This window comes from Hydra vulgaris, chromosome 06, assembly GCF_038396675.1.
Source record: "Hydra vulgaris chromosome 06, alternate assembly HydraT2T_AEP".
In the NCBI taxonomy this organism is placed as follows: domain Eukaryota; kingdom Metazoa; phylum Cnidaria; class Hydrozoa; order Anthoathecata; family Hydridae; genus Hydra; species Hydra vulgaris.
This window is the reverse complement of record NC_088925.1, coordinates 37,041,370-37,064,577: the sequence shown is the minus strand read 5'-3', so window position 1 is coordinate 37,064,577 and position 23,208 is coordinate 37,041,370. Positions and strand designations below refer to the sequence as shown.

Sequence of the window (23,208 nt, the reverse complement as noted above, 5' to 3'; positions counted from 1 at the left end):
TAAAATTCTTTGGGAATCATTCAATTAATTTATTCATTTTTACCTTTTTTTTTTTTTTTTAATATTAGTTCACTTCCCCAAGGTAATGAAGGCCACTACAGACAATGAGGCTTACTTAATTATAGTTAAAACCCTCTCTTAACTCTATAACTCCAAAACTCAAGTCTTATTTACAAAAAAAGTTTTGGTTTTAATGCAGTTTTATACTTAAATAGTGCATTATGTCCTAATTCGACAAACGACATTTTTTTAATCTTTAAAATACTAATACGTATATCTAATACGTAGTATTAACACATTCTTATTATAGTTAACAAAATATATAGAAAATAATATACAGATTTGTTTATAATTACATTATATTTTATATTGTAAATATAAAATTGTAAAAATTTGTAAATACAAATGTAGACTGTACTACATTATACTACTGTATTTACATTATTTCACTGTAACTACATTATAAAAACTTGTTAAAAAAAGCATCGTCAAAAAAATTGGTAAATATGCACTTTTTTCATTTTTAGTTAATAAACTTCTTTTTTTACGCATTAAAATCTAATATATTTATTCTATCATTTCTAAAATTAGCACATAATTTTGCTTTACTTGAGACTCAACATGAGACTTTTGAACAACTTTTTGTGATAATCTTAGAGACTCGTTAAATGTTCAAGTGTCTTGGGGACCCATAAAAATATTTTTTTATATAAAAGATATTTAAATCCCGTGTTATTTTATTATACAGAACACATTAGGAGGTTGCCATTCAAAGTTTTTTGAAACACCCTAATGACTTTATTTCATAATTTTCATTTTTTGCTTGCATAACATTTCTCTATAATGGAAAATGTCATAAAAAGAAGCAAAACCTAAATAAAAGAGCTGGCTTGAAGATATCTGGATATAAACACCAATAAATAATTTTACCATGCTCCTCCAGAATCTTTAGGCGTTGGTGTTTCCTTTGCACGTGTGTTTTTTGTACATTGTTTGTTTTCCACGTACATCATAACTTTAGGCTTTTGGCCCATGATTCAGTGAACAGGTATTCTGCCCATTTGACTAAAAATTTTGACCAATGGCTTAGGTTACTGTTGATATTTTTGTTTTAAAGTAAAAAAACAATTTTAACAATTTGCATAAAAATACAGTTCAAAGCAGTTTTATACAGGACAAAAGTTAGAATTTACAACTTTCAAGCTTTTTTAAGTGATGAAAACATCAAATAAAAAAACCGCGAAGAACAATTAAAATATTTAATTGATATATTAATAAACAACACTCCAAGTGTTTTAAGAAAATTTCAAATAAGGATAACTTTATCAAGACAAAAATAGATAGTTTAAAAAACGAATTCCCATGAAATGTAATCAGAAAAGTAGAGGGTTTTAGTGACCTTAATAAAGAAAACTTAAGCTAAATGGAAGATCTATGATAATATGTTAGTTAAATGAGTTTAATTGGCTTTCCAATAACTACTTGCTAAGATCTGTATTGTGTAAAAGTTATTTTTCTTTTACCATATTTTCTTTTAAGTAATTTTATTTTTCTAGAGGAGTTTATAATCATGGTGTTGATAAAAAGTTGTATTCTTACTATTTGTATAAATAGTTTGTATTCAAACTATTCATATTTTGCATAAAAAACTTTTCACTAGGGTGGAGTGAATTTTAGTTTTTTTTACAATTCGTTTAGCCTTGGTGTGCAAAATTTGTCTATTCATTTCAGAAATACTCTGGAAAAATATCAAGGCTCTAGGAAATTATCTTGAGGTGCCTCAAGACCTTTAAAAATTTAATGGGTCCCTAATATTATGTAAAAGAAAATTTTTCAAAAGTATGTCATGTTGGGTCTCAAAAGAAGCAAAATTTTATAAAATTTCAAAAATAACAATTATTTTATAAAAAAATTATTATTTAAGATTTTTTTGAAATTATAATTAAAAAAAATAAACTTTTTTCATTTTCAGTTTAAAAGGTCATTTTTTCTGCAATAAACTATAAAATAACAATTTTTTTTTTAAAATAATTGTTTATTTTGAAATTTTTATAAAATTTTGCTTCTTTTGAGACCCAACATGACATACTTTTGAAAAACTTTTTTTTACATAATATTAGGGACCCATTAAAATTTTAAAGGTCTTGAGGCACCTCAAGATAATTTCCTAGAGCATTGATATTTTTCCAGAGTATTTCTGAAATGAATAGACAACTTTTGCACACCCAGGCTAAACGAATTGTAAAAAAAACTATAATTCACTCCACCCTACTGTTCACAACATGCATAAAAAAATTAAAAAAAAACACCAAAAAGCTACTGTTTATTATAATATATATACAAAATGTCAATTAGAGGAGAAAAGATTTTTACATTTTACTAGTTTCTAACATTGAAAGAGTACGAGCGTAGAGGATGACGTTAGATTACTCTTTGATTGATTTATAGATAACACACTGCGCTTTTGTAAAATTGTTGAAACTAAGCAAATTTAGTTTGCTACTATCTTTCTTGAGATGGTTCTAGAAAAACTTGATTTTAAATTTTTCATGGCAACAATCTGGTTTCAGCTAAAAGGAAATTCTTGAAACCAATCCAGTTCTTTCTTGTAAGATGTTAGATTAGCTATATGATTTGGCGTAAAATGTTTTTCTTAAGTTTGTATACCTAGATAAATACCTAATAATACCTAGATTAATATATACTGCTAACAATACAACAATTGATACTTTATTGAAATAGTGTATACAAGAAGTATATTAAAGTAGTATACACGTGTAACTTGAGCTGTAACAACTACTGGCTAGAATTGCTGAAGCATATTTTTTTTCATATATTTGGCATAAAACTTCAAAGTTATAATTAAAATAATTTCCATTGCACAAGGTCAATGCAATAAGTTAATAATAAAAGATACAAAAAAGACATGTTACTAATTCTTGATTCACATTATTTGAGAAGTCTTTGCGATTGTCTGAGCATACAAAAAATGAAATATATTGTTTAAAGAAATTTAACAGAATCAGAAAATATAATTATTTAGAGAACTAAAAAGTATTTGAAATATACAGTGACTCCATGTGCAGTCGCTCCGTGTACAGTGACTTTGTGTACAGGGGCTCCATGCACAGTGACTTCGTGTACAGTGATTTCGTGTACAGTGGCTCCAAGTACAACAATATTAAAGGTTTCTAAGATTGTTTTTGATAAGACAGTAGAATTAAGAACAATAGTGGATATACCCATCTAAAGGGCAACATAAACTAAAACTTAGAAAACATATTTAAGTTGTATAATAGTTAGTTATAATTAATTAATCTTAGTTATTTGCAATTCATATATAATTTTCATAATTATAAATATTTTTTGTTTTTATTGAAGTTTCTGTTCCAGTAAAATTTCAAGTTTTGTTTCTATTATGAAACTGGGACTCTAACAGAACTTCAATTTATAGTCAAGTCATTTCCAAATGTATTTAAATTTACAACATAATTTTATCATTTTTTTAAGTTACTTCCTCAACACAGTCTGTTTTTATTTATAAGTTTGTTTTACTTAACAAAATAGTTATACATTTGTATAAGTTAAACTTGTTAAAATCTATTTAAAGTATTTAAGTATATAGTTTTCCCCTGACCTATCACTTGGCCACTAAACGTTACACATACCCAAAGAAAACAGGTAATGAATGTACTTCATTGATTGATATGATAATGGATTGCAACAATAAAATAACAAACACATTTATTTTCTTTGGTAAATTAAGAGATAACGAGTATATAATAATAACAACCTGTAAAGCGTATAAAAGTTATGAAAAAACAACTTATAAAATAAAAAACTAAAATAAAGTTATAAAATTGTAAACCCACAACTATTGAATTTAGATAACTTTGATACAAGTTTAATATACTCTTTTATATATATATATATATATATATATATATATATATATATATATATATATATATATATATATATATATATATATATATATATATATATATATATATATATATATATATATATATATATATATATATTTACAAAGCCGTAACCGCCGGAGGGGGAGGAGGGGCCCCGGAGGGTTTTGGCCCCCAATAATTTTTTTAAAAATATTTTTTTTATAAGAAAACTATTGTAAAATATACAGAATGACTTTATTTCTATAGCATTTATTTTCTTGAGATAAACTTAAAATCTGCGAAAACCTTACATTTTCTTAATACTGCATTTTATTGCAAAAAATAAAGTATTTATTGTAATACACGTGAGGTTTTTACACATCACAATTCGATTGTCAAATCGAATAATGTTACTATCAACATTTTTTTGAATTATTATCAACATTCTATTGTTAAAACTAATTTAAAAAGGTTTGTTTTAGTTAATATAATATAATCCGTGTACAGTGACTTTGTGTACAGGGGCTCCATGCACAGTGACTTCGTGTACAGTGATTTCGTGTACAGTGGCTCCAAGTACAACAATATTAAAGGTTTCTAAGATTGTTTTTGATAAGACAGTAGAATTAAGAACAATAGTGGATATACCCATCTAAAGGGCAACATAAACTAAAACTTAGAAAACATATTTAAGTTGTATAATAGTTAGTTATAATTAATTAATCTTAGTTATTTGCAATTCATATATAATTTTCATAATTATAAATATTTTTTGTTTTTATTGAAGTTTCTGTTCCAGTAAAATTTCAAGTTTTGTTTCTATTATGAAACTGGGACTCTAACAGAACTTCAATTTATAGTCAAGTCATTTCCAAATGTATTTAAATTTACAACATAATTTTATCATTTTTTTAAGTTACTTCCTCAACACAGTCTGTTTTTATTTATAAGTTTGTTTTACTTAACAAAATAGTTATACATTTGTATAAGTTAAACTTGTTAAAATCTATTTAAAGTATTTAAGTATATAGTTTTCCCCTGACCTATCACTTGGCCACTAAACGTTACACATACCCAAAGAAAACAGGTAATGAATGTACTTCATTGATTGATATGATAATGGATTGCAACAATAAAATAACAAACACATTTATTTTCTTTGGTAAATTAAGAGATAACGAGTATATAATAATAACAACCTGTAAAGCGTATAAAAGTTATGAAAAAACAACTTATAAAATAAAAAACTAAAATAAAGTTATAAAATTGTAAACCCACAACTATTGAATTTAGATAACTTTGATACAAGTTTAATATACTCTTTTATATATATATATATATATATATATATATATATATATATATATATATATATATATATATATATATATATATATATATATATATATATATATATATATATATATATATATTTACAAAGCCGTAACCGCCGGAGGGGGAGGAGGGGCCCCGGAGGGTTTTGGCCCCCAATAATTTTTTTAAAAATATTTTTTTTATAAGAAAACTATTGTAAAATATACAGAATGACTTTATTTCTATAGCATTTATTTTCTTGAGATAAACTTAAAATCTGCGAAAACCTTACATTTTCTTAATACTGCATTTTATTGCAAAAAATAAAGTATTTATTGTAATACACGTGAGGTTTTTACACATCACAATTCGATTGTCAAATCGAATAATGTTACTATCAACATTTTTTTGAATTATTATCAACATTCTATTGTTAAAACTAATTTAAAAAGGTTTGTTTTAGTTAATATAAGTTATTACTTTCAAATTTTTTCTTGATCTTAACTCTCCCCTTCCCTTTTTTTTTCAATCGAAGAAACCCCAAGCCCCCCCTCCCCTAATATCAAAATTATAGTTACGGCTCTGTACATATATATATATATATATATATATATATATATATATATATATATATATATATATATATATATATATATATATATATATATATATATATATATATATATATATATATATATATATATATATATATATATAAACACACATATATATAACAAAAGTTGCACACTTCTAAAAAAATGACTTCAAAATAAGGTGTCAGAAAAATTTAACAAATTTATTTAGCGCATTAATCTTACGGCAAAATGCTAACTCTTAAACACTTAAAATAACATTAGGCACCTCAAAATCATGTTTGATAACCGTAATAGAGTTTCCCAAAGGTTGGCTACTCGCAACTTTAAATGTATAATTTTTCAAGATGTAATTCATAACATGACAAGAAAGTAAGAAATTGTAATAAATAGTTTGTGTCAATACACTACGAACCAAAAGTCTGTTATTAAGTTAAACCCGTGTCAATATTTAATTCACCAAATCAGTTTGCATCCATTTATGGAACAGCCAGATTAAACTTATGCAATTTTTTGGCATGAAAAACATACAATGAGTATGTTTATATGATGAGAAGAGTGAAAAGTTCATTAAGAGTTCTTGAATGAGGTGCAAGGACGGTCTACGGTCTTCTTCCTGGTCTGGCGTGTCCTTGCGTAAGACCAGGAGGAAGAGCAATAATAAAAATAAATGCTTTAAAATGTTCAAATATACATTTAATTGCAGCTATATCAATAATAAATGTCGTCATAATAGAAACTCGCAGATGATCATTTAAAGCAGATTGTTATAAAAAGTGGGAATCATTTAAAAGAATTGGTTGGCGTAACAAACAATGCTCTTTGTCACGCTCGTTTAAAAAGAGTGTTTGAAAATTCATCAGCTCAGTTGTAACTTTTGGGCCCCTACAGCCCAATGTTAAACCAGGTGGAAACAATGTGGTCTAAAATTAAAATAACTTTAAAAATCGGTTCGCATTCCACCTTATTAAGTGCTGGGATTGTGGAGCAGCGAATGCAATATTTAGAAAGAATTGTTACTGCGGCAAAAATACAATGGGAGGTGGTTGTGGACGTGCTGTAAAACATACAAAAAACCCATTGCTCAACTTTTTTAAATATACAAGTCGTCCAAGTTGATGTTTATATGAAATTTCAGTAATTTTTTTGTATGATTTTTTTAATTTTAATGTTTAAATTTAATTTAAATTTCATATTTTTTTTGTAAATAAATTATTTATACTTTATTATTTATCTGAATAACTGTAAACACCCCATGGAATTTTTCCCGTACCGCTAAATTGTATAATAGTATAATATTCATGAACTTTTTATTTTACTGATATTTTATTATTTGGGGTATATATAAAGTAGGTACGCAGTAAAACCACTGATTTAGGACCCTCTCCCTCCATGTACGCAATTGTATGCCTTCATCAATTACCCCTCCGTCATTCCTATACGAACGTATGCATTATTTTTAACAAAATCAACCCCCTCTCCGACCTATAATTTTTTCAAATTGAAAAAACAAAAAAACTTTTAGTTAGTTTGACATATCTATGTTACATAACATAATATTGGTTTTAAAAACTCGTGAAATTCTATTTTTCTTAAAAAAAATTAAAAAGAAGTCAAGTTTTAGGAGAGATAAAGAACAAGAGATAGTCAAACCGCGTACGTACTCGTTGTTTTTAATCTCTCCTACTTCCCTAGTTAGCACCCGTATGTTTTCGGATATGCCCCCTCTTCCCATGTTTGCGTACCAAAGACGGATCCAGCTAAAGCTAAAGTTATAAAAAAAAATTAAGGCTACAAAATTAGAAATACAATGAACTTTGTTCTAAGTATCTATATTATAAACCTTTTTTTAATTACAACTGTCATGCTCTCAATTATATCTTACGTTTTCTTATTTATAACTTTCGCGATCTCAAACACATCTTACGTTTCCAAATTACAACTTTCGTTTCTCAACTACATCTTACATTTCTTACTAATGTCGCTTACTGGGCTAGAGTTTTTATACAAAACTATTATACAAACCTTTTGGTTCTGAGTCAGAACTCTAACACCTGCGCCAGGGCTGCTGTAAATAAGGATGATTTTTATTAGATTTAGTTTAGATTTAGTTAATTTTAGTTAGATTTTAATAAGTCAATGTCTTAGCAACCAATTCTTAAAAAGAAAGTATAAATTATTATTTATAAAAATTGTAGCCCCGGACTAAAACAAAATTTAGTCCGAGCAACCGTGCTTTACTTTAAATAAGAATAATTTTTATTAACACAAAAATAAATAGGTTAAAAATTAGATGCAGTTAAGAATTTTCATGATATCTAATCAGAAAAACAGAGAATTTTAGTAACCTTCATAAAAAAAAATTAAAGCGAAATGGAAGATCCATGATAATAAGTTGGTTTAATGAGTTTTTTTCCCAATATGAATTCCAAAAAATTATAAAACTATGTGCAGCTAATTTAATGCCTAATTTGTAAAACATGCATGATGTCAAGATTGACCCTATGAGAAGCCAATCATATGCCAACGCTAATGATACGATCACAAACGGCAAAAAATAACAAATGGTCAGACGAATTTTGTGCCAGTTATATTGTGCTGCTTGTAAAACTTGTAAGTCTAATCTTGGCAAGTTAATCTAAGTAGATAAGTCAACTTAAGTCTAATTAAGTAAGTCTTGCAGTTAGATTTTGATAAGTCAAAGTCTTAGCAACCAATTTTTAGTAAGAAAGTATAAATTATAATTTATAAGTAAGTAATATGAAGTAATGTTTATGCTTGATATAGTTAAAACTTACATCTACTAAAGAATATTCGTCAAAATTTTCACTTTCTCTTCCTTCTAAAATAAATATACATTTACATTTAGTACTAAGAGTTTAAATTTTGATTAGAAGAAAAATGTTATATAAAGTTATAGTTTAAAAAAATAAGTTAAAACAGAAGACTTAGTGAAGCTGTTTATTGCATTCAAAGCAAAATGGACCAAAAATATTTTTTTTAATCAACTTTTCTTTTATTTTTTACCCTTCTAATTAAAAAATGTTTTACAAAAAATTCAGAAAACTATTTTACTATTAGGCTGGTGCAAAAGTAAAGCGTTTAATTTCAAATCTTTATAGTTTTCCACAAAAAATTCTTTTTTTTTGTACCCTGCCAGATAAGAAACTCAAGTGTTTGCTGCATTTTTTTTTTTTTAGGACAAGTCATATGTGACTTATTCATTGACTTTTTGAACCTTTTTCATATCATGTAAACATTTTAAAACAGTCATGTAAACATTTTAAAACAGTCGTATGATTAGTTCTAAGTTGTTTAGCTAATTCTCTTGTCGATTGACGCGGGTTTTCCTTAATCAACGCTTCAATTTCTAGTTCATGATTCATTTCCTCAATTCAACTCTTCTGTTTCTAGTTCCTTACCGTTCCTGGTCCTCATAATTGAAAGTTCTCTTGCGATTCCTAGCAAACAAATTTTCCAAAACTTGACTATTAAAAGCATTCTTGCCGTAAACAATACAAATGTCTTATTTGCTTTCGTTGCATTTGTAAAGCATGCAATGTTTAAAGCGTATGTCTTTAAGGGACGTTTTCTAAATTGCCAACTGCAATATAAAACTATAATCTTATATTTGAACTTATAGTTTTAAATGTATAAAATAAAAAACATTGCTTTTTCAAAAACTATATATATTGTCTGTATTTTTTTACAGAATTTTTATTAAATTTTGTCTCTAAAAATTTGCAAATTTACTTTTGCACCAACCTAATATGAGAAACTAAAAAAAAAAGGTAATAAAATTTGAAGTTTTGAATGTGACGAATAATATTATGCTATAATGATGGCGCCATAATGGAAACTAGGCTAGTAATAGGAAAATTTGACATTTTTCTTTGACAAGGTTTCTTTACTTACACTAAGTGTTTATGGTTGATAAATGTGTATACTGAAAAGTGGAATAAGCTATAGAAATGAAAAATGTTTACCTACTTGTTCTTCGTGAAATACGATTGTTTTTTTTAGATATACAGCTTTCCAAAACTCATATGATAAAAGTATGCCACACGCAATTAACGATAGAGCGCGAACTGTTACAACGCGCATTTTCCAAGCCAGTTCTACTCATGAAAGTATCAGTTTCTAGATAGCATTCAGGTAATTTGATTGCTAAATTAAATAGTATCAGAAAATATATATAAAACTTAAAGTATGAGACATGAACGCAACAAAAAATAATGAAATTTAAACGAAATTTAATCAAAAATTAAATAAAGAGGTCCTTAAAGATCCTCAAAGGTCCCGATTATGTTTTGGCAACGAGAGATGCAGTAAATATTAGAGCTAAAACAAATAAACAGAACTGCTCTTAGTTTTGATTGGGCGAAATAGAGGAAAGTATCCACGTTTTGAGTAAAAAGCTGTACAAAAGTTGTAACTATGAGGCAGTACTAAATAGGTACCAAATACTGATATAGCATTTAAACTGCCAAAAAAAGATTAAAGCCAGGAAGCTTCTCTCACAACTCTATCAATCTTCTAAACTTTCAGTATTCATTAAAGTCTCATGATAAATCTCATCAATAAACTATTAAGTTTCGAATATTCATTTTAGAAGTTAGGCTTTAGTGTTTTATAGAAAAATATTATTAGTTATCATTAACAACAGCTGAGTTATTATTATTATTATCATTAACAGCAACTGAATCATTCTATTTTTTATGAATGGATAGAGTTTACTTTTTTTTTTTTTTGACTTTCTCCAATAAAAGTAAAACTAACTACAAAAATATTATGTTTTTTCTTGGTAATAATAATAATTAATAAAACTAATTGTTTTAATTTTAAGGTTTTAATTAATAAACAATTTTTTACTAATATATATATATATATATATATATATATATATATATATATATATATATATATATATATATATATATATTATATTATATTATATTATAATATATTATATTATATTATTTTAGGCATATCTGAATCTTATGTAAGTGACATAAAATGTTTTTTACAATGAATATTTCACAAAAATTTAAGACAAAAAAAATTTAAGAGCTTGCCAATTAATATTGCATTCAATTAATGTTCCATTCAATTAATATTGCATTGAAAACATTAACATAGTCAATAATATAGTTATAAAGAATTGAATGTAATCAAAATATTATAAATATGACAGTTTTAATTTTTTAACACGTACAGAAAATTTCATTTAAGTCAATAATGTTTTTCTGTTTGTTTTATCAAAATTATATATTTTTGCTTTTTTTTAAATTGTTATTTCTGTTTTAATAAGTTTTAGGTTTATTCTACCAGATCATTTGCTGAAAACGTATGGCCTGTCAAAGAAGTAGTGGAAAAGAAGTGGTCCTAATACAGAGCTTTGAGGAACACCATTGTAACATTTTGTTTGAATAGATATTGAGCCATTAACGGAAACAAACTGCGATCTGCTGTAAATGTAGGAAATAAACCATTTTAAGAGGTGTTATTTAAGAGGTAATAAGAGGTATTCTATAATATTTTTTTATTAGAATAGAGTGATCAACAGTATCAAAAGCATTTTGTATATCAACAAAGATATCACATGTAATAGTAGCAATTTGACTTAAGATGAAAAGTTGTTTCTTAAAGATATGAAAAATGAATATTTTCTTTGAGCGGATAAAATAAAAAGTATTATGAAAAAGTGAAGAATGAGAGTATAGAAATAAAGCCCTGAAAGAAAAAGAAAATCAAGGGACAAAAGTTAAATCATCACTTGCCTAAAATTTTATTGATATAGAATGTGACTGCCAAAAACTTGAGTATGATGATGATAAAAAGAAAAAAGTTTATTTCAAGACGCTATATAACGGCCAAATAATAAAGAACTGAAATATTGTTTAATGTTCATTTTTTTGAAAATAATGATTTAACCATTTGAGCCAGAGTTGTTAGACCATGGCCTTCGTCTTGGCCTTGGCCTTGCCTTAAGCCCAAAAATTGACCTTTACCTTGGTCTTGGCCTTAAAACTGTTGACCTTGGCGTTGACCTTTGCCTTGGCTTTTAACGTTTTGGTCTGCGTAGGCCTTGAAACTTTTGTCTTTGACCATAGTCTTGAAACTCTTGGCCTTGGTCTTGGCCATGGCCTTGTTATTTTCGGCCTTGTTAACAACTCTGATTTGAGCTAATGAGGACATGGCATGTATCAAGGATGGAGTTGGCTCTGTTGACAACTTTTTGTTAAGTCGATCAACACTAAGGCATCAAAGACAGCAGTTTTGTGAGTCACAAACTTGAACATTGTTGATAAATTTCATGAAGAAGAAAGAAACTATTTTATTATACATTTTGATGGCAAAATGTTTATATAAACATGTTTTTTATGCTGATCAAAATGAGAAAATAGAAGCCATACGCGTGGCAAATGGAGAATATTCATAAGCAGCACCATATAGCAGAAATTATGAGTTCAACTGCATTGACAGCTCAATTTTAATTTTCTGTTGCACCAATTGAAAGTGTTTTTGGCTTACTTTGAAAAAAATGGAAATTGGTAAACAAGGAAGTCGTCAATGTGCCTTGTGCTACGGTCAGGATCACCTTGGGAGGCCATTTGAGCATTTATTGTGAAATAAAACAAACATTTTTAATTTAGTTGGTTCAAAATCAACACTACCGGGTGGGGAAATGCATAGTGACTAGTTAGCAACATTTATAACGATTCAATGGCGATTTTGCGAATTGGATTGTTAGCTATAACTCTTGTTATTTAATTCTATTACTTGTTCATTTTAATGGTTAAATTATTATTACATATTAATAACTTACTTTCTTACTGTTGTCGAAGATAGTTTTGTAAATTAACTTGACACAAAAAGCATCATTGTAATAAAGCGCAAAACCTCTATTTTTACCAAATTTTTTTTATTTTTGCTTGCAGTTATATCTTTTCGTTTTATTATTTTAGTAGTTTTATCTAAAACAAAGTTGATGTTGATAGCTACAAACTACGGTATGTAGCTATCGAATATATACAGATTTGTCGTTACTTTATAGTTTACGACAATAATTTAATAATCATAATCGATAGCTAAAAAGCTGTTGGGTAAATACCATAACTTTTTAGCTAGCGATATTAACTACCTCTAAATTTATAGTTATTTTTTAGCAAGCTAAAAAGCTATGATATACTGCAATCAACATATTGTTTTCTCTATACATATCTTTGTGGAAATAAACGCTTAGCTAGCGAACAGCTAGCTTTATTGTAATTTTTGGCGAACTTGTTACTGATTTTTTTATTTTACTTTTTACGAGTTAAAAAATTGATTTATAGTAAGTATATATTATATAGATATTATAATTATATAAATATTGATTTATAGTAATTATAGTATTGGATCTATTAGGATAAAAAGTCTTACTAAAATAAATCTATGGAAACATCATTTTTTGAAATAAAGTACTTAAAGTACTAATTGCAATATAAGCCTCATAGACGCCTTATACCGCCACCCACAACTTTTTTTTTGTTTCGTTATTCAAAACGCAAATTAAGTTAAAGATGTGAATAGAAAATAAATCATTATTCATTAAATCATAATACTTATTTAACTTTCAATTAAAATAATTCAAACTATTTTTTTAATTGCTACAAAACGTCACTTTTTATTTCTTTTTTTTTTTTAATGCTTCTTGAGTTTTTTTAGGTTTATGCTACGTTATCATTTTTTTGACTTTGCCCTGGCGTTTTAGTCATTTTATCCTCAACTAAAACTCGATCAACAAAAACAGTATGCACGTTTAAGGATTTTCTAGTTGTTACTTTATTAATTGTTTTAGGTGATTGAACTATTATACTTGGTGCAGGCTCTGAAGTTCCAAGTTTCAAAGTACCAAACTTGTAAAAATCAGAATTTTCGACATTTTAACGATTTAAAATTTCACTGGTAGAAAAAGCTACTTGCAGGATAATATCAGGGTTGAAAGGGTAGATTACTGTAGATCTAAATCCTGATATGGCGTTTACTGGTGTAGTTGTACACAGTAATTTTCTAACTGGAATGTTGCCATTGACAAATTCCAATTTTCATTTGAATTTGTCAATGGCAACATTCCAGTAAGTTTTTTCAATATGTTCCAGTAAGTTTTTTTTTAAAGTATTTTTAATGGCTTGAAAACACTTTTGTTCAGAGGATGAAGATCATGACTGCAATGCTCTTCAAAAATCAATTAAACATTTCCTAGTAATTGATGCTGGTTAAAGTTGCGTTAATTATGTAAAAAATCTATTTGTAACAAGAGTTCCTATCAAGTGAACTTGATAGGAACTCTTGTGGTATGTGACCTCTATATGGCAATTAGCCGGAGGAGCATAAACCACAAAACCTAAAATGTCGCAAAAAAGTCCAAAGTTCTTCCTTTAGTAATATATTCTTTTGGAGTTATACAAAAAATACTTCCAAGGGACAAATAATTCCCGTACTCATGTTTCAAATTTTTAGCTTGATACAAGTTACGCCGTTCTTACTTAAACAAAGTTTTTTTTAACGATTTAAATATTTTCTTTTTTTGTTTAGTTTTTTTAGCGTTCACATTAAATTACAGTAGTTTACATTAAATTACAGGCTTTGAGCGCGAATGCAGCACATATGTGCATAACCATGATATCAAAAATTGAAATTAAACTCAGGGCACTATATTTTTTTTTAAATTTATCTATTAAGGTGCCCCAAGTCTTTACGGACTTTTCACAGAGCACCGCGGATTATTAGCCTATTGCGGTCTGGTGTTATTGGCCGCAGTACCGCATTTTATGTAAAATGTTTGTTTTTTTAATTTACATTGTGACTATTGCTTATTTTTAATAATCGGATATGGTATTACACATATAAATAAACAAAAATAGCAATAAAACATTGATAGGTTTGCGCAAATATAATTAAAGTACTAGATCAAATAAAATATTGGTCTAAAATCACGCTCTCTACACTATATAATAAATAAATATGGACAACAGTTCACAAAAAATGAAACTTAATAACTCAGAAACTATTGTTCCAAGGAGTCCTGGTTCCTAGACGTTTCCACTGAATATTAGTTGAGCCAACTTAGAAAAATGAAATGGCGTTATAAGCTGCTGGCGTTACTAGACTACTTTACCTTATATTTATGACAATAACTAAACTTATAACATTTTATATTTATTACCAGATGATGCTATCTAGATATCGTAACTTTGTGGCTATTGATGTTACTCTTATACATCGCTAGCTACAATTCGTAGCACTGTAGCTAGCTGCAGCAGACGAAATATCTGCAGCAAGTCAATGGCTATATATCGCAATTTTGTAGCTAGCAATATTATTAGGGGAGACCGGGGCTAGTTGGCCGCAGGGGTAAGTTGACGAACTGCGTTTATCTTTAGAGCCTTTCATCAGAAAGTGACAAAAATTACTCAGAAACTTCCTCATTGACCATTTCATCATTCACTGTAGTATTGTCAGGATTCGCGCATGCGCATGGGAGATATTGAGATTTATGCGTTTTTTGGACAAAAACGTAACTTTTAGAACATCGCTTCCTTTTTACTTTACAAAGAAAATATTTATTCGTATGAAAAAAAAATTATTCTAAAAGTTCCAGTCACAATTGGTTTACTATATCCAGTCAGACTTTTTTTTCAAAGCTGCCGTTTTTCAGGATCTATAGACTGTTTATTAAAAAAAAAGCTTTCGGGGTAAGTTGACAAATTTTTCACGGGGTAAGTTGGCTCATAGCATTTACTATGGAAAAAAATATTTATTTTTATAAAATTTTTATTTTTTTATTTTTTTTATTTTTAACAATATTGAAAATATTTATTCTTACAAAAAAATTAAAAAAAAATTTTGTTTAGTTTTTTTTTCCACAAATAAAAGGTGGGTTACTGTTTGGCTTTTATACGGACTAATATTTGGTACCAGCTAAAAGTAATATTAAATTTTGAGATAAAATTGTTGCAAAAATTAATTTAAAAAAATTTCTATTAATTTTGCACTTAATAGTGCATCAATAATCATTTTTATAGTTTGCGCCATTTTTATAGTTTTACCCCGTGGTGGGGTAAGTTGGCGCAAAATTTTTTTTTTTGAGGGTCCGGAAAGGCCCCAAGAATTTTTTTTTGTAAATGAATGCAAATTTTATAAGATACCCTAATCCATACTCTTTAAGACTACACTTTAATATTTTAAAAAAATGTACTGTTAAGGCTACAGAGCTCATAGAGTAAAAACCGAGCCAACTAGCCCCGGTCTCCCCTACTATATATTAATAGCTACAGATAGCTACACAAATCATTAATCTTGACAAAATTTAGCATTATATATTTTTAAATACTTTGAAAATAATTTATTTTTAAGTTCAATTTTCTTGTTGCAGTTATTTAAATATCTTTAATTTATATATTCGTATTAACTCTAAAACAAACTTAAATAATTTAAATTTAGAAGTAATTTATTAATTTTTTATTTAAAAAGATATTTGTATTGTTATTTGTTTAAAGCTAAATAACTCGTAAATATAACTAGCATAATATTGGAAAACGTGCCAACAATACTTAATCTAACACAATTATTTTCAAAGAATGTACGGGTGTACGGAAGCAAATGATGAAAGTATGTTCGCTTGCCAATAAAAATATGGCCAATAAAAAAGTGGCATTAACTTATGACGAGGAGCATTTATTTTCAACTTGAACTACTGTTATATGTTATTGGCGATTTCCATTAGATAAAATTATTGTCCAGATATTATAAGCTTATTTAAAATCACAAAATTGCAAAATAAATATTTTCAATTTTTGATAATGATTTGGTCTTTAGGGTTTTATGTTCACATTTAACCTATTGATGTGTGTTAAACATTTATAATCCACAAAACACAACTATAAATTTATTTTGAAGGCATTCAACAAAAGCCTGAACGAAATCCGTGGTGTAACATCCGCACCGCGGATGAGCATTTAATGGGAAACTTTACGTCTTCTTCCTAACCTAAGTCGTAGAGCTTTCCAGAGGTGGGGTTTGAACCACCGATCGTTTGTTTCTGAGGTAAGTGCGCTACCACTGCGCCAAGGCTGCTCAATTTTTCGAAAATGTTATTCTGACTTTTAAAATTCTTGCAAATACCAGCGGTTTCTTAACTGGAAGGCGATTATACAGATTATTTTGTTTTAACTAACATCTTGCTTCATCAACATTTCAGTTTGTGCCATAAAGCTGACGCATAATTGAATTAAGTTTGAAAGCTGTCTTGCGAGGATTATATAGAGTAACTTTACTCATAATCTATCAGCCTTTTCAGTTGTCACTTTAGGTTTTTAAAGCGAGGGTTGCTTTGAATAGTTTTGTGCTGACAAAATCTTTTCACAATATGAATTATTTCTGATTTAAAAACATTGTAAATTTCTGAAATCTTTTTCTTAAGTCATTTTTTTTCCCACAGTTTTTTATAATTAATTTCTTTATTTCAATTAAAACTTCCTTGGTCTTTACTTTTAAATTACCACCAAGTAATTATACTCTTAAATTTTAGAAATATTTTGGCATTTAGTTTTACTTTACTGGTTTCGAAACAACTCAAAGAAAGTAAATTATTCAAACTCATAAATATTTTAGCATTTATTTTTGCTTTGTTTACAAAAGCTAGCTTTAACGATGCTGTTTCTAAATTTTTGCACGGAGTCTCTTTTTAAAAAGCCTTTAAGCTTTAATGAACTGTTAAGTTTTACAATTTTTGTGATTCGCATTTTGAATTTTGAGCTTTATTAAGGAAGTTGAAAAGAAAGGTTGTGCGTTAAAAACTGAAAAATAGTTGGTGTTTCTAAACTTCTGGACGTAACTGTAGAATAATATTATATAAATATATAAAAGTAATATTCGTTCATTAAATGCATTTAATATAACCAAATTTAATTATGATTTTAGCTGCTATCATCAGAGACCAAATAATAGCTTAATACAGTTAAAATACGTTGGTGGATGAGAAATCGTATTTATCCCAATTGGTGGAGTTTATAGCATTTCTTTATACCGCTTACCAGAGAGGAGATCGGTATAAAGAAATGCTATAAACTCCACCAATTGGGATAAATACGGGAAAAAATCCCCACAAATCCTACCCTAAAAACTTTCCAAGACACTTTTCCATCTTAACTATGAAACATAAAAAAGTTGTAGCTATACATGCTACACATGAGTAAAACTCTTCGCAAAAACATGTTTAGTTACCATACTTCCGATAAAACTCTTCGCAAAAACATGTGTAGTTACCATACTTCCGATAATATAGAAGGTGTTGATGAGTATGAAAATTTAAAGAGATAAAAGCCTTTAAACTATTGCTAAGAATCTTTCTCAAACAATGAGCAAAAAATTCTTGCACAACCAATGCGTAAATACTGTAAAGAAAAGTCGTATTCTAACTGTGAATATACAACCCATTCTTGTGGGATTGGGAATAACTAAATAAGTCACAACATCTGACAAAATCTGGTAGAACCTATAAAAAATATCTAACATTGGTTTCGTAGAGTTTTACGCAGTTCTAGTTGAGAAATCATTTGATGTCTTGAACATCGAGCAACTTGTTATATGAATACTGTTTATATTTTTTGACACGGGTTCTATAAAAAATCCCTTTGTTATAATTTAAAAACGTTGAAACAGTTGTAAAAGTAATTAGTGATGCTTTGCTAAGTATAAAAGTTTTATCAATAAAATGCCGTAGTCGTTATTTTGATGGACCTCAAACATCGAAAGGTCTGATAAATCTGCAGTTGCAAAGCAGATTGCAAAGAAACATTATATAAGCACTAATACATGCATTCATTCTACTTAGCAGTGGGTGGTAGTTAAGGACAGTAAATTTATAAAAAAATAACTCATGAAATCACAAATCTTAATAAAAAACCATCAATAAGATTTTTAAAAGGAAGCTGTGACCATTTCAAACTCCAACAAAGTTTATTTGAATATTTAACCAAGCTATGGTAGGGTAGGGTGGGATAAAGTGGGGCTAAAGATTAATGTGGGTCTGAGCAACATTTATCAGTTTTACAGAAGAAAAGTTTTCAAAAAAGCGCATACATTTAAAGAGAGATTTTTTTATCGAAAACCGTAAACTTCTAAAAGAGGGTCTTAAAAACGGAGTCAACCACATTGAAAGTGTTTGAAACTGGAAAAAAATTACCAGATAATTAAGCTCAACTAGTTTTAGACGGAATGATGCATAGTTTATTGAAATAAGCAACATTTTTGGATGGGGTAATGTGGGTCTATATGCCAATGTGTTTTGTGCCATTAAAAACCTAATGCTTATACAACAATAAATACCTTTAAAATGAAAATTAGTATAAATTAGAAGTCTGGCTATGTTTCGGAACTCATTTTTGTGGAGTCATATTGCTATGGATTCCTTTAGATGGTCATTAAAGATGTGATGATATCCTTTTTTCAGTTAAAACTAGTAGACAACGCAGCGAGGCATTTTTGAAGGATTGCACATTGAATTTTTTTGTCGTTTTTGTAGGATAATGAATCTCTAATATATAACACAAAAATTTTTGGATAATTCTCAATTAAGCTTTTTGCTTTAAATTCTTCCTTAAATATGCATTGACTTTTATAAGTACTTCGACTTTTAAATTTGAATATCATATATTCTATAGGAAGAATTATTATATGATTTTTTCTACAGAATAAATCATATAATAATTCTATAATTAATTTATATACATAATTAATATAATTCTATAACTAATATATCTATATTAAGAAAATTCGTAAAAAAAACTATAGAAATTGAACTACAAGAATGCTTTGCATTCCTTGGAAATTAGCTAACAGAGATAGTAAAAATATATTTATTTTGCATTTCTAATTTAGCACTTTGAACGAATAAAGTTTTTTTGCGTTTAAAACATCTATTAAAGTACTTATTATGTTTTAAATTTTGATCAAATAATTTAAATATAATACGTACTTAATGACTTCTGCCATATTTTACTGTTAGTTGGTATATTTTATTGAAAAAAGGTAAAAATGTAAATTTGACCCTCATTTCCCCACTAAACGGGGTAATGTGGGTTTATAGAATACAACTCAAATTAGTGCACCTTAGACATCTTTAGAAATTATGTATAAACATTTTTTTTGATGTATTTCATTAAAAATGATGTCTATTGACGTTACAATAATAACAGTATTGTACTCAACTTGACGGAGCATTTGTGCAACATTTTTAAGTAGTGTAGTTGTGCTGATGAGTACATAAAGACATTTGATCATGTTTATCGTGAGTTTATCATCATTGTGAAAGTCTGAGTAAAACACTTAAATTCCAGTGTCAAGTTTGTGCTACAAGTTTTTGACTTTAAAAGTGTTTAAAATGTTTAAAAGCAAGAAAAATTTCAAAATTTTTTTGAACAATGTTGGGTCTATAATTAAAACGTTAGACGTAAATTAAACAAGTTTTGCAATAAACGTGGAGCGCCAAAGAAGTTAATAGGCTTTTATGGTACATAAACTAAAAGATCTTCATTCCAAATACTACTGCAATGAACTTAATAATATTGTGAATGGACGCTAAAAAAGGTTCAATCATAAAGATTATCAAATGTCTGCAATGTTGCAGGAGCTTGTTCTTAAAGCAGTCAGAAAACAGCTGTGCGATATCAAGCTGGAAATTGTGATGATGTTTGACAAAATGGGTTTGATGCAACTTTATTGAAATCACAGTTTAAAGTGTTTGTGGAACAAAATAATTGACGTGATTTGTACTGACCTTGTCAAATATCAAAAAGGCTTTAACGCTTGTAAAATGGTACTTTTTTCAGAGGTATTTTGTTTTGAAAAAACTGATCTGGTTTGCCCGGAGACAATTACCTCAAGTGAACAATCATTTTGTGCAAAACGCCAATCTAATATATACTTGAAAATTCACAATGATCCAAAAATATCGAAATTATATCTTGGTTTTGGGCGTGCATAAACATTGAACGGATCTTATTGTTGGTGCTAGCAGTTTTTAACCAATGTTTTTTAAATATTCAAACGGTTTGACAAAAGAATACAAACTATGTTAAAAAAAAACCACGCATTTTATTTTTTCAAATTTTTTATTTTTTAGCGTTTAACTTTGTATGTTTTTCTTTTTAAACTTTATCTTTTACTTTGTCTTTCTTTGTCTTGCTTTGTCTTAGATTTTTCAATAAAAAAAAAACAGTATGCTATAGAATATTAAAAAACTGGCCATGTTTTTGCTTTCAAAAAAGTAGAAAAGTAACAATAGGTTATATTAAGTTCTAACAATAAGTTTCTTAAAATCACGTGAATATGAATATTTGAATTCCTGTTAGAGATAAATTTAAAAAATTTAAAGCTAATATAGGTAATATTTCTTCAAAATATTTCCTTCATTTGCTGCATCTATTTAATATTTTGCTAAAAGATAACCATTTGTTTACTGGAAAAACAGCCAAAACGTATGTAAAGCTTTATTAGTTTGTAAATAAGAAAAAACATAAAATTGAAAAAAACATATTAAAGATCTGTTCTAAATGTCTGAATTTTAGAATCTTATATAATATTGATATGTCTTTAATTATCATCTAAATATGCATTTAGGGCGTGGGCGTGGGTTAGAGCACAAATTCTGCTAATCAAATGTTGTAAAAACCAAATATCATCGGCACTTAAATAAGGTATGCACAATCTAGTTAATAGAAATCTAGTTTGTAACACGTTATTTCTACATAACATTAAATATGCTCAATACTGTCGTGATTGGCACAACTAAAATATTTATAATTTGTAATGTACTAATTAAAAGATCAATGTTTTTTTATCGCCGTTGCATCAATTTCAAAAATGTCTGATGAAAATAGCGCTAATTTTGATTTATCACAGCTAAGAAACCTTATCTGCCAATATATAGATAAACATATGCACAAAACCGCATTCTTTTTGGTTGATAAAATACATTTGTTGTCCAGAAAAAATTCTCAGGGTTTTATTTTACATTATTATTGAGAGAGCATTTGGTTTCTTATACTCTTCAGTTTATATTTAATAGATTATTGATTACAGATTATAAATTGACGGAGGACGGTCATAATAACTACTTGGTTTGACCCAGCCAAACTTCTAGTTAAAAAAATTAAAAAAGAGAGCAGAAGTAAACATAGTTTATCAGAGGATTATACAACGTATACAGTTTATTGGTATTGCTAACAATCTTCCCGATATTAAACTTTATAAATGCATAGTAAACTGTAGATATTCTCTAGCAAGATTCAAGGTGTTTTCATATTGCATGGTTTATTAAGTTGACTAACGTAAATATTTTCTTATTTGATCATTGTGGCATCCATCTATGTTTATACTGTGAAAGTTAAAAGAGTGTAAATGCATGATTTTTCAGAACATTTGGAGGCCTTGACTTTCATCTCTTTGAGTTTTTACTCGGAAAGACTAAAAAGAAATAACCTAGCTGAATCAAAATGTTATTTAAGAAAGACTTATATAAGAAGTTCTGATTAGAGGTAAGACTGGTAAATAAAATTCTTTAATTACTATTGCATAGTTTATGAGTTCTTTTTTATTTACTTAACAACTTTGTTCTTGTTCTCTTGTCATACATTAACCAGTGGTTGTCTACTCACTTTTAATGCTTAAGACAATTTCAGACTTTCTGTTTAGGCTAAGACAACTATGTAATTTGAAAAATTTTTTATTAGGCTTCACATTATGTTATAAATAATAAAAAAATTAAACAATTTTTGCCAATTAACAACTCACGATAGGTCCCTTAACGCAATATTAAATGCGTCTAAAAAGATAACTTATTTCCTTTATTATCATTTTAGATAATATTTGAAAAAATATATATAAAATTCTTCTTTAAGGAAAACTCTAATGGTATTTTAAAAATGTTAAAGGTATTTTAAATTTTACTTCACATTTTTTCTCTATATTCTGCTAACTTGTAGCTAAGAAAATGTTGCTTAGCAACCTTCATAGTCAAATCATTATCTTTATTATTGTGAGCTTTTGCTAATTAATTGCTAACTAAAAAAGCCAGCAGTTCTCATCCTTAAATTGTTGTCTAATTGTTATTAATAATATGGATAGCTAGTTACTAGCCGATTTCCCACGGGAACATGATTTTTTCCATTAAAATAAGTTTATTAAATCTACAACACATTTTCAAGTCGTAATTATAAATGTACTGTAGTTGTAAATTTTCCAATTTTATCGAAATTTTAATAGAACTTCTAATTTCAACATGCTACTCGTATTTTGAAAATTATCAAATGAAATAATACTCGTGCAACTTCTGAATAAAATCACAAATC

The 23,208-nt window shown here is 27.6% G+C and overlaps 1 protein-coding gene across 2 annotated transcripts in view; it reads right to left on the bottom strand.

Annotated features, from left to right (window-relative positions):
- LOC100204866 (carbohydrate sulfotransferase 11) overlaps positions 1-23,208 on the bottom strand; it is a 54,227-nt gene that overhangs the window by 12,610 nt on the left and 18,409 nt on the right. For both annotated transcript variants that reach the window (XM_065800034.1, XM_065800035.1), the window contains exons 3-4: positions 9,799-9,979; positions 8,611-8,654 (exon numbers count right to left, since the gene is read on the bottom strand). In XM_065800034.1, the coding sequence (XP_065656106.1) occupies positions 8,611-8,654; positions 9,799-9,916 (162 nt within the window). In that variant the 5' untranslated portion in view covers positions 9,917-9,979. The remainder of the gene's footprint in view (positions 1-8,610; positions 8,655-9,798; positions 9,980-23,208) is intronic.